This window comes from Rattus rattus, chromosome 1 (assembly GCF_011064425.1).
Source record: "Rattus rattus isolate New Zealand chromosome 1, Rrattus_CSIRO_v1, whole genome shotgun sequence".
Lineage (NCBI taxonomy): Eukaryota > Metazoa > Chordata > Mammalia > Rodentia > Muridae > Rattus > Rattus rattus.
This window is the reverse complement of record NC_046154.1, coordinates 69,300,643-69,313,028: the sequence shown is the minus strand read 5'-3', so window position 1 is coordinate 69,313,028 and position 12,386 is coordinate 69,300,643. Positions and strand designations below refer to the sequence as shown.

The 12,386-nt window shown below is 39.7% G+C and overlaps 1 protein-coding gene across 1 annotated transcript in view; it reads right to left on the bottom strand.

Annotated features, from left to right (window-relative positions):
* Positions 1-4,025, bottom strand: part of Bnc2 (basonuclin 2) — a 328,627-nt gene extending 324,602 nt beyond the window's left edge. Inside the window, exon 1 of the mRNA XM_032889467.1 lies at positions 3,936-4,025. Coding sequence (XP_032745358.1) covers positions 3,936-3,959 — 24 coding nt within the window. The 5' untranslated portion in view covers positions 3,960-4,025. The remainder of the gene's footprint in view (positions 1-3,935) is intronic.
* Between the last annotated feature and the right edge of the window lie 8,361 nt (positions 4,026-12,386).

The window sequence follows — 12,386 nt, the reverse complement described above, 5'->3', positions numbered from 1 at the left end:
ATCCTCTGCATGTATCTTACGGATGTTTAGCTTGGGGGTTTTATGGGTCTCCTAACAGTAGTAGTGAGGGTGTCTTTGACTCTTTTGCCTGATCCGAGGACTCTTTTCCTCTGACTGGGTTGCCGTTTCCAGCCTTGATATGAATGAGGACTTGTACATAGTCACATTGTATCCTGTTATGCCATGTTCGGTTGATACCTCTGGGAGGCTTGCCCTTTTCTGAAAGGTAGGTGGGGGATAAAGGATGTGGGGAAAACTGGGAGCTGTAAAGGAAAGGGAAGCTGCAGTCAGCATTCACTGTATGAGACAAGAACAAATAAATAGAGGGAAAAAGAGAAAAGTCCTGTCAGCTTCACACACACTGGCATACACACATCCATGCACATGGACACACATGTGGCACACAGGGACGCATGTGCGGCAGTTGTAATTTTTGTGTTTTCAAATTTATGACGATTGTCATAGTCTGAATGAGAGTAGTTCACAAAGGCTCATGTATTTGAATTCTTGCTCTCCAGTTGGTGGAACTGTTTGGGATGGATGGAGGTGTGGCCTTGCTGTAGAGGATGTGTCACTAGCGGTGGGTTTTGTGGTGTCAAAAAGCAATTAGCTCTCACTCTGCCTCACGCTCGTGGATGACAGGTAAGCTCCCAGCTATGGCTCCAGCACCATGCCTGCCTGATGCCATGCTCAACACCACACGCGTCATGGACTGGAACCCTCTGGAACCATGAACCTCAAATTAAAAAATTATGTTGTAAGTTGCCCTGGCCATGGTATTTTAGCACAGCAATATAAAAGCAACCAAGACAATGATGAAAACCTATTACCCTAAAAACCAGAGAGGATAAAGTTTCTGAGCACATCAGCTGCCCTCCCGTGTCTGGGCCTTACACACAGCATCCATCCCGAGCACTGAAACAAGCAGGAATGTAAAGTGATGAGGTCTTTCTTATTTATACGCTAAGGAGTACATACCCCGTAGAATACAATCATCTTCTCTTCCTGTGCCCTGTAGCTTGCTATTTCCATTGGAGCATCTGTTTTGACAATTAATGCCTTCACCTCAGGCATTCAAATATTATCAGGAATAATTCAGGATCTATCTCAGAAGAACTCCAAGGCATGAGTCACTTTTCACAGGGTTCACCCACTGTCTAGACCGATTTTCAACCTCCCTGAGGCCTTTAGCTGGCCCAAGAAGGATGTAATGCTCTATAAAGATCCCCAGAAAGAGTGGTACTAATGTGGAGACTGAGTATAATTGATAGAATCAATGTTAACAGAATAATTTCTCACTTTTGTAGGGTGGAAATTCCAAGACAATGTAGGTGGCATAAGTTAGCAAAAGAAGTGGGAAAGCTCTAGGGAAGACAGAATAGAGGGCTCCATGTTTGACAGAAGTTTCCCTACTCCAAAAACGCTTGGTTTGCTAGTGTTAGAAAAAAAAAGAAAAGAAAAACCATAACTGCTAATCCTGGCCTTTAAAAAACATACTTCTGACATCACAGCAATATTAGAAACCTTTGGGAGTATGCACCATCTGATGACAGTTACAGGAATCCTGGAAGGGGAATGAATGGTCAAGGAAGGCCAGACAGTCATACAATTGTAACCTTTGCTCAGTCCCAAAGCTTTCTCCAAGCCATGCCTGCCCCTGCCAGTAAGGGGTGGATGGAAATGCTGTTCCCCCCCGGGGAAGGCTCAGGAAAGACATAAACACAACTCTGCTGCAGAGAACATTTGGGTTCCTTGTTTTTCTCATCTTTTGAAGTAAGACACTTCATGATTGTCATGGGTTTCATTCCCAAGGGCCTGAGATTTATAGGAGCCAAGGGTTCCACAGTAAAGGCATGATTTACAAGGCCAACTACAGAAAATGCTAGTGTAAAAACAAAAACTTTCCAAGTTCCCTTATGCCATGACTTGATCCTTCTGAAATAGAGGAAACGAGGTTGAGGGAAATGCTGTGGTCATAAAAAACAGAGCAGGTCACTTCGAGATTAGGAATCTTGCAAAGGAGGTAGCACCCTCACTTAAAAATTAGTATTTATTTTATGTGTATGGATGATTTGCCTGCATAGATGTATGGGCAACACATGAGTGTCTATTCAGACATTTGTGAGCCACCGTGGGTGCTGGAAATCAAATGCCAGATTGATCCTCTTCAAGAGGAGCAGAGTCTTTAACTACTGAACCATCTCCAGGCCTGTGCTACAAGTTTGTGACACTGAGGGTTTAGAAAAACAATATACTCAATTCCCAAGCTCATAAGTAAAGAAAATAGGTAAACTACCAAGCCAGCATTATTCTACAGTCCATGTTCCTTCTACTAAGCTCTGCTGGCAATGAGTCAACAAGTATGTCCCACAGAGATGAAACCAACTAACAGTATCACAGCTGATTCAGTTAATACTTAATGATTGTTCCTTTCTATCAATAATAGTCTCATGTCATTTAAAATCCCACAAAATTCAGCTCTTTTAAGGAACTTCATCCTAACACATTTTATAATTGAAGCCTTCCAACTTAAAAAACGTATGCTTGCCAGACTACTTATAGACACTTGAAATATATACCTTCAATTTAGATGTCTAAAAAAATCCATGTCTCAACAATGAAATGATGATTCCACAGAAGGTCTACTGCAAAAGAATATACTTGTACACTCACATGTGAGAAATGTTTATATGTCAGAAATATAACAAACTCATAAATACAAAAAAAAAACCAAAATCTAACATCAATATCCATTATCTGCCCTTCTGTGTCTCCATGGATGTCCAAAACATCAACACTGATAAGCATTCTTTTCATACAGTCTGAAGTACATGCCTACCCTGGCAGGCTAGAGTAGTAAGTACCCCTTTCTGGCTAGCACAGTGATAGATCTTTGGGTCAGTCTATTTGGAGGATGGCAAGAAACCACAGCCCCTTTGTTATCAGAAAGTTAGACTTCAACAATATGGCACACAGCAGAGAACCACCTGACTAGCACAAAACATAGTGGTTGTAGAAATGGAGCATGATGAAAATAATAAAGGTAAACAACACAGGAGTGTTCGTGATCTATTACCATTTCTAACACTAATATAGATTTAAGGTTTAATCTATTCTAAGTCTCTTACGACAATAATTGTTACTCCCATGTGGTAATAATCAACTTGAACTCAGAAAATTTGAGTTCAAGGTTACTCTTTCTACTGTGTGCTGGGACAGAGGCTTGAAGAACGCAGTGAACTGGATGAGTTCTCACTAGCTTACGTTCCATGGCCATCTGAAGACATGCGTGTATGAGAACCTACATCGCCTCATAAGCACATCACTGAGCCTCTTTATGGACTCACAAGCTTTCCTTCATAGCAAAGTAGTGAAGTGTTAATAACTATCACATCACTAAACATATTCGCTGGCTCTTCTGAAGAGAACAATATTCTGCAGTTCAATGTAAGGAAATTTGTTTGGTAGCCATGTTACAAAAATCCAAAAGCTAAGCCTTCAAAGTCCAAAGTGGAGCTTAATGCCAAGATGCTTACCAAACACGTGCAAGGGCTGTGGGTTCAACATTCCACACTATGAAATCTAAAAAAAAAATAGCAAAGCCAAATTTGAGCCCCAATATGAGAAACTCTGTTACTATCTTGTATCCTACTGAAAAGTCATGAGAAACTGAGTTCTTGCCATCTCAGAAAGCAGGCTGACCTAAACACACACCAGTACAATAGCCAAAACAAAGGTACCGCTCTTTGTCTACCAGGGAGAGGAAAATCTACCTCTGGAAAGGAAGCTGGACTGGACTCTCCCACCAAAGAAACAGCTACCTCCACCAGGCAAGCATGGGTAGTCCACAGGGAGGAAGAGGTCCACCTCCCGATTTTCATCTGGCCTTGCTCCCATGGATCAAGTTAATGTTTTAGCTCAGTGAAAGTAATTACCAGCCAGGCTCTGCAATCCATCATTCACCCTGGGCATTCCTGCTGATTCTTTCTTTGGTCTCTAGGACCCAAGAATCTCTTTTGTTGATCTGTAAGTGCAAAGGAAAGGTTGGTTGTTACTAGTTTCTTTCTATTCTAAATTTCTGCCAAGTAATTAGAACAGAAAATGAACTATTTTCAAGTATTTTAATTGAAGCTACGGGGGTTATAGTACTCATAGCCTCTAACAAAAATAAGATTAAAGCCATACATCTTTGATGGCCCCCCCTTTCCAAGTAGAATGGACAAATGTAATCTGACTCTAGACAGTGAACTCAGGGATTTGATCTAAATCACCTTCCTTCTAATTTAGGTCATTTGGCAAGAATACCTTGGTAAGTTAGCGAACTGTATATAAATTTACAAAAGGTACTCCTGTATCCTCAAACCATCCAGAAGAAAGCATTACTGCCATCCCCGCTGCACAGACAATGATTGAAAAGTTCAGAGGTTAGATGCACTAACCACTGGATCACACTTCACAGGCTACAAAACAAATCTATTGATTCAAATCACTAGGCTTTCCCATATTTTCCCAAGTAACTGTGTACAGGAAAGTTCAAGTGAGTTCTAACTGGGCGTAATATCCAAAACTGATTAGTTCTTTAAGGGTTCACCCTACAGTGGGTACCATTTGTTTTACATACTCCACTAAACTACGGATATGACAAAGGCATTCTAAAATTCCCCCACAATGCTGCCTACCATGTAAGTCTGTTTCCCTTAGACAAGTACACTGATGAGCAATATACATATAAGCAAATATAATGAATATATATGAATATATACATACATATATATGTACACACATATACATATATTTACATATATGTGTGTGTGTGTATGTGTATGTATATATATATATATATATATATATATGACCTATGTCGTAATAATGACAATAATGGTAAGCCACAATACTTCAGTTTACAGTAACTGCTGCCTTAGGTGATTGGAAACCCTGTGGATATAGGATCTATGGCTATACATCCTACCAATCCAAACATTAAGTGACTGTGTGTGACAGCTAGCTGTTCAGACAATGCTTCATTTGACAATGGACCATGTGTACACTGTGGTCCCAAAGACTGCCACGAAACGATTTTTATAAAATTATCAAATGAACACATAGTTGAAAAAGAAAAATAAACGCAAAGACAAGAAAATGAAAGTCTTATTGCTGGAGCGGAGTATTCTTGGTAAATTATCTCCTTACAAATAAATCTAGGATTAAAAAAACAGGAAAGAAACCAGAGAGAATAGCCTAGACATACTTCTGAAAAGAATCCTCAGGCAGTCCTCAGAAGGGCTAGAGAAAAGGTGCTAAGCAAAGGGCGTCTCCATCTTGTCACCACCATGGAAGAGGTTCCAGAATGACAAGATCTGATCCTGACACTGTCAGACTTAGGCTTACGTATGTCTGCATATTAATTTTTAACCAAAAAAGTTTTTAAATAAAACTTTCTTGAAAACGGTCAAATAGCCTTGTACAATCTATCCGGATGTTAAGCTAAGTATAAGATTTAGACATTTAAAAATAAGTTTTATAAAATACAAAGATTTATTAGCTTGATAAATTACTAAAGATCTAACTTGTAATAATTTCAGTGTAGACTATGTGCACAGTGCTTATAAAGTCTACAGTAGTTTGGTACAGTGCCCCAGGTCCTCAAAGTCACACACCATTAGCTCATCACTCATCCACCTTTAAGTTTGTAAGTTCTTCTATCTATACCATCATTTGTAAGATGTGTCTCCTATACATGCGTCATTTTTCATCATTCCTACTGTATTCTTACTGTGTCTTTTCTGTGTTCAGATATGTTCAGGTATAAAAATATCCATTTCTGTTGACAGCAATATACCGAACAGTAATATGCCGTATAGTCTCATGACTTAGGAGCAAGTGATGTACCCCGCAACACTAGTGAACAGGTTACACCATCTAGAACTGTGATGAATACTTGGTGATGTGCACATAACAATCCAGTCTAAATGTCTCAGCACCTGATGTGCAGTGACACATGAGAACACAAATAACAACACACCCCTCTTCGTCACGGGAAAAAACCAAGGTCCCAGGATTTACAACCAGGACAAGTAACATCTGGACCTCTTTGTTATAAAAATTAACTTCAGCACACATAGTATTTTCCTCATTTCAACTCTCTATATAATTACGCACAATCTGAAGTTAGTCGCAATCTCAGAGATGAGAGCTGCTAAGATCAGCCTTTTACCCTCTGACTGATGAGTATTTAAAATACTTCCCTTCCCACAGAAGGGAGCTGGAATAATATCCTGGGTGGACAATAATGACAAGGATAACGCAGACTACAAGAAATGAATTTCGTTGCGCTTACAACACTGGTGCAAATCTCCTAACTAAAGAAATGAGGATCTATGTATTAAACTCCTATGGAAAACCAAGAAAGGCCCAATCTAACTCACTCAAGTGTGACACCCATAAAACGGGAATAAACAAGAATCTACAGTGAGTACAGAGAGGTACCCCCTGTTGGAATTGGTTTTTAATGTTCAAGACTATTTTTTTTAACTTTCAATTTTGGCATTGAAACTATAAACTCAATTATTTTATCAATGAGAAACAAACAAGACTGGGTGTGGGCATAAAAGTCCTAGTTCCCCACTTTGCGCAGCTGTACAGCCTTAGCCCTCCACTACACGAAATGAGTGGCTCGAAAGTGAGATCAGCTCTGCACACGGGAAACCGGACTTCAGTGGACCCAGTGACCTGCAGTGCTGAGAGCCCTGGGGACACGAATGTGTTTTGAGCATTTTCATTGATCATGTATGTCTAAGGTACCTGTTTAAACACACTCGTATAGGGAAAAAAATGCTTTTTGTACTACTTGCCACTGAGTAAACACAAGTTTTAAATAATTTTCAGTGCAATAGACCTAGAATTTTATTCCCCACAGCCTAGTGATTTTAAATGCCCTGTGACCCTCTGAACTGCTGCCAACATCGGTATCTGGTAGCTGCACAAAGAAAATAGATTCTAAAAGACCCTCTAGAACCCTTTCGAGTTCATCACGTGCTTAAGACATGTTTCTAAGATGCTTTCCCTTCTCTCTCATACAGTAGAACAAGAGTAATTTTTTTAAAGTTAGGAAACTGTTCTAAGAGGCAGCTCTATGGTTTACAGGTAAAAAGGGTATCTGAAACTGAGTTCCTGCTCCTTTCTTCATCTCTCCGAGAACTTACAAACGGGGATCTTCAATCTGATCAAACTGCTGAGTAGAACAATCCCCCTACGAATACACGAACAGGAAGTAGAGATGTCGAACCCCAAAGCACCGCCTCCCACACCTGACACTGCAGGTGTTTCTTCTTCCTCTTATGTCTTCTAGCACCAAGATTATTTATGACCACTCCCCTCCAAGACAGTAAGAAAAATGATCATGCCATGTGACACACACTGTTTTCTAACAAACTGTACTGGGAATCTCAAAATAATCCAAAAATTATTAATGAAACTGAAATACTTCTTATAGACAGTCCAAACTGACTTTCAAAAAGTAAATCTCGCGCTAAGAGGAAAAGACCATACATCATAAAGAAGTGACCCAAACAACAATTTTTAAGGTACATTATTCTAAGACACCTTCTTGGGTTTAAAAAAAAAAAAAACTGTATATAGGAAAACTACTCCCGATTGCACACCATCTGAAACAAAAGAATCATCCCATACTGTGTCTCTTCCAGACCGATGCCTAGAAGTTCACGTCTGTGGAAACCGCTCCCTGCCTGTGGTTCTGGATCAAGTCTGAAGTTATCAGTGTGTAAGTAAAACGGCCCATGAAATTTCCCCTCTACTTCAGTAACATCAACTACTAACACGTAAGACATACGACGGGGAGTTCACAGGTAATGCATCATTTTTTTCTCCAGCACTCACGCTACACCACATACCTGCTTAAATATCCAAAATAAAACGATTATCTCCTGCATTAGAGATTTTTCTCAAGAAAAAAAAAAGCAAAGCAAAGCCATCACTCATTTCTTAGCCAAGGTACTCAAGGAGACTCAGCGCTGGGGCCTGTTAGAGTGCAAATCTATTAGCTGTGACGTCGGCAAGTGCCTGTCATGTTGAATAGCATGAGGAAGAGAGAGAGTAATTATTGCCGAGAAACCATTAGAGAGCTCCTTAGTAAAACAAGATGCTTGGGCAAACTAATGGACCAACCGTCCACTGCAGTGTCTTTTCCTATTCCATTTACTTGCACGTCAGTCCTATCAAATCACCTGACACTTGCGATGCAGGCAGGCTCACTACAATTAGCAAGACCTCGGCTCCCATGTTCTTTCACTGGGGCTACAAGAAGCAGCTACACCTGTACAGCCAGAGATGGTTCCTTGATTGTTTGTGACACAGAGATCTTGGTTCGAGGCAAATGCGCGGTGGTCTTGACTAGCAACAGAAGCTCCAGGTTCTGTCCTGTTTGATCAAGAGAGGCTACTCCTAGAGCAGGACAACTTGTTTCACATTATCCTTCTCTGGTGGGAACTCATCATCTGTACAAGCAGAAAAATCAAATGGATTCTTACAAAAACATACTACTTTGAGATTCTTGGACTAAGATTCTGGAAGGTTCTGATCAGCACATTCTCCTGAGGCTAGAGTATGTTGTCCAAATTTAAAAGCAAAAAAGAACTAGACCAAGTAAGAACAGTGTTTTCTTCTTTTTCTTGATCAATGGAGTACAGTTGACGTGGAGAATGAGGACAGATAACTTTGTACTACTGGGTGAGCTTATTAACCACGTATTAGTCCCTCACTGGCTTTTAAAGAGCAAACTAGACTAACTTGTTAACACTGCCTTAGTAATACTACTCCTGCTTCATGCACTGTCCCTACAACGGAACCTCTAAATGACATGTGCTTTGTTGCTTCATTCCCCAGTATTTCCAAGTGTCTGGGATTGAACAACACAGGGCCCAAGAACTAGCACTAGCCCTAGACTAGTATCTTGTACATTTCTAAGTGGGAGGGCACCAAGTGCCCATTCAATTTTGAAATACTGACATTTCAAAAGTGACCAGTGCCGAAACGTTTATTTAAAACCGACAGAGGACACAATTCCAAGGACTATAACGAAACCATGCTACAAAATGTCTTTAGCCCCTGACTTCCATCAGGCCATATCTCACCAAACAATTAATTTATAATATGTACCTCTACACCCATACACAAAGGCAAAGTTAATGAGTTTTATTACAATGGAAGGAGTCAAGGGCTGGATTTTCCAGAAAATAGCAAGCCTTCAAGGAGGGAGGTGACGAGTTAACATGAGACACTGTGAATATTTGGAAGACAACCTTCCTTTAAATGAGACACTGCTGGTAACGGTAATAGGGAATTTGCAATGAAGGGAAGGACATGCAATTATAATCTGGCTGGGCCCCACTGGACAAAAAGTGATTTACTTGAAAGCTGCCTTTGCACTCAGTAAATGTTCCTGTTATGGGCTGCTCAGCCGGTGACAGCCTTCCAGATGTCAATCAAATTATCATCTATTTACAGTTGATTTGGTAGTGTCATTTGCAATATTCCCTACGTTTCTGATGAAATTGGAAGCACAGGATGTTCTCCAGTTTGCCCTGGCACTCGAGTGGGCAAACTGCTCTTTGCAAATGTCATGTGTCCGCTTATCAGCACTCTAAGGAGCGCGATCTTCCATTCGGCTGAGTGAATCGCTACCAGATGCAAATCTCTCAATCGTCAGGGGAAGAGGATGGCAAATTTTAATGTACTTTGAAAAACTCAGTTTACATCAGTGCTCAAGGTGCAGCTTCACCCAGGCTAACAGTTTTTGTATAACAATGAGCCTAAATTAAAGCCTGGAAAACAAGGAAAAAATTCTTAACTCTTTCAGGATTTTTGCATGCTACACACTGAAGCAAACAATTTTATTCAGGTACAGAATGAAGTGCCACTGTCGTTTGCCACTAACTACAGACTTATTTCATTGAGGTATACATACTAGTGGCTATTCTATCATTAAATTATGAAATAATTTTCCTCTAAAAATAATGTATGCTGGTTGAACACTTGTACGCTAACTATGTAAACACCCAATTTTCAAAAATTAAAGTGGGTACTATTTTTGTTCTCGAGTTACAGATAAGGATATTCAAACACACCAAGGTTACTCAAATTGCCCATTATAACTAAGTCAGAACATCGAGTGCAAATCTAGACCCCAAATCTTATCTAGGATATTGTATTATATATACACGTGTGTGCATACAATGCACACACATGCTGTATGTGAGGTAAGTGGCAGAGAATAAATTGTTCATTAAAACAGAGATTATCTTTCTTCTGCTGTCTCAAAATTAATTTGCACATCCTGGAGACAGATTGTTTTCATAGGGTCTCCTCAACTGTTCAACATAACTGGAAGTAAGAAGCATGAAATACGCAAAGTGAATAGTATTTCAAATATTAGTATTTGCAACCAAAGGATGCAATTATTTCTCACGCCAGAGAAGAGATTTTTGTTCTGTAGGGCTTAAAGGTGTTGTGAGGATCTGCTTGATATGTAACCACTACTGGATCAATATAAAAGTCTTTAATTCATCAAACAAACATCACTAAGAGTCCATGGGCATACTAAGATTTGTCAGAGAACATGTGCTATCTTTGGGGCTAGAAAGACTGTGCAAAGTCCACAAGAGCTATATTAGCACAATTAAGTTTCTATGAGGCTATAGTTAAGAATATGGTTATTGTTTTATTCAAAAAATTTTTCATAATAAACTACATGAAGCTTCACAGAGACAAATTCGAGTAATTACATGTGTCACCTAGGCCACACATACTTAACGTAAACATTGTAACATTTCTGACTTCTGCCTGGAGTTCAGGCAAAAGGCTTAAAAGTAAAACATTTAACTTCTTAAAAAATAAGTTGAGTGGAAATAGTCTGATATTCACACACTCTGATATATCAAGATGCTGACTGGAAATAGTTTATAAGAAAAAAAGTAATATCTAAAAAAAAAAAAAGCAAGGTGATTGCCCTGACATCTCAGAACAGACCCCTTGTAATTAAAGGTAGGAATGTTGATTAATGTAAAAAAAACAGACAAACAAAAAACAAAAACAATGAACCAACTTTTAGACACCGCCTTGGCTAAAGCCTCACCAAGGGTGATAATCACCAGGTATTTCAATACAAAGAGAGAGAAGCCACTTTACAGGTGTATCTAGAATGCAATGCCAAGAATTTAAACACAGAAAAATTTAGTCTGATCAGAAATTCCCAGCATCACGTAGCAAGTCTTGGAAATTGTGCTCAAGTACATTGCCATGTTTTACTAGTTAAGCCAGGCTGTGTCAGTTGTGTGTCTGGAGGGGTGACAGGAAGGACAGCTAGAGACTCAGCAAAGAGGGATGCCAAGAAAGTGGGGACAATCCACAGCATTTCTGTGTGTGGTGGCCTTGGTACGATACCTCTGTCTCACGTCTCTCTGTCTTGCACTTCTATGCAGTTGACATCCCATTAATGCTTCAGAGCAAGTCCTAAATTGTAAAATTGTCTCCACACACACACAAGGATAGCTGGTTTGGCATATACGAAGGAATTAACAGGCACCACAACTGTCCGTGAATTAAATCGAGAGTAGAAACTCCTCCTACATTATTGGCTCTGCGTGCTGACTATCCCAACCCTCTGTCCAGCTTCATATAACTGGTATTCTATGACATTACCTCTGACAAGACAGTCTGCTCTATTCACTTCAGTTAAGTCAGTATTGTTAGAAGGCTTTACGCTGCCTTGAGTTACTAATATCTGAATTATTATCTATGACTAGCAATCTCCATTAGCCAAATTATGTGTTTCCGGCTTACAAGTATGTTCTTAAGTTTTAGCATCCTTTTTATATGAATCCACTTGACAAATTACCATTTCTAAGACAATAAAAACACAATATCAGGACCACAGATCTCTTTCTGACAAGAATGGATTAGAAGAATGATGGTAAAAGCATTAAATCTTATCTACACAGTTATTTTAAGTAACAGAGCACAAGATAGCATCCTCTTCCATGAAAGCAGGGTTTATAAGGCAAACGCTAACCAGTTTTATCCAATTCTTCTAATCTCCACATGCTCATCAGAAAGGGATGCACATCTACTTGTTCCATACATGATGGCTGCACTGTCATCTGTATGCAGAATGTATCAAGTGTGTTTGCATGTCGTTAACGAGAATGTAAATTTTATTGAGGAAGAGATAGAGTGGAATGAAGAAGGGAAATGAGGAGGAGGGAGAGAGGAGAAGGCCAAGAGGGGAATGTTCTCCGGGATGGGAGACTTACAAAAGAGGAGACACTGTTTCAAAGATGAGAATAAAGAGGAAGAGAAGACTGAATTCCTCC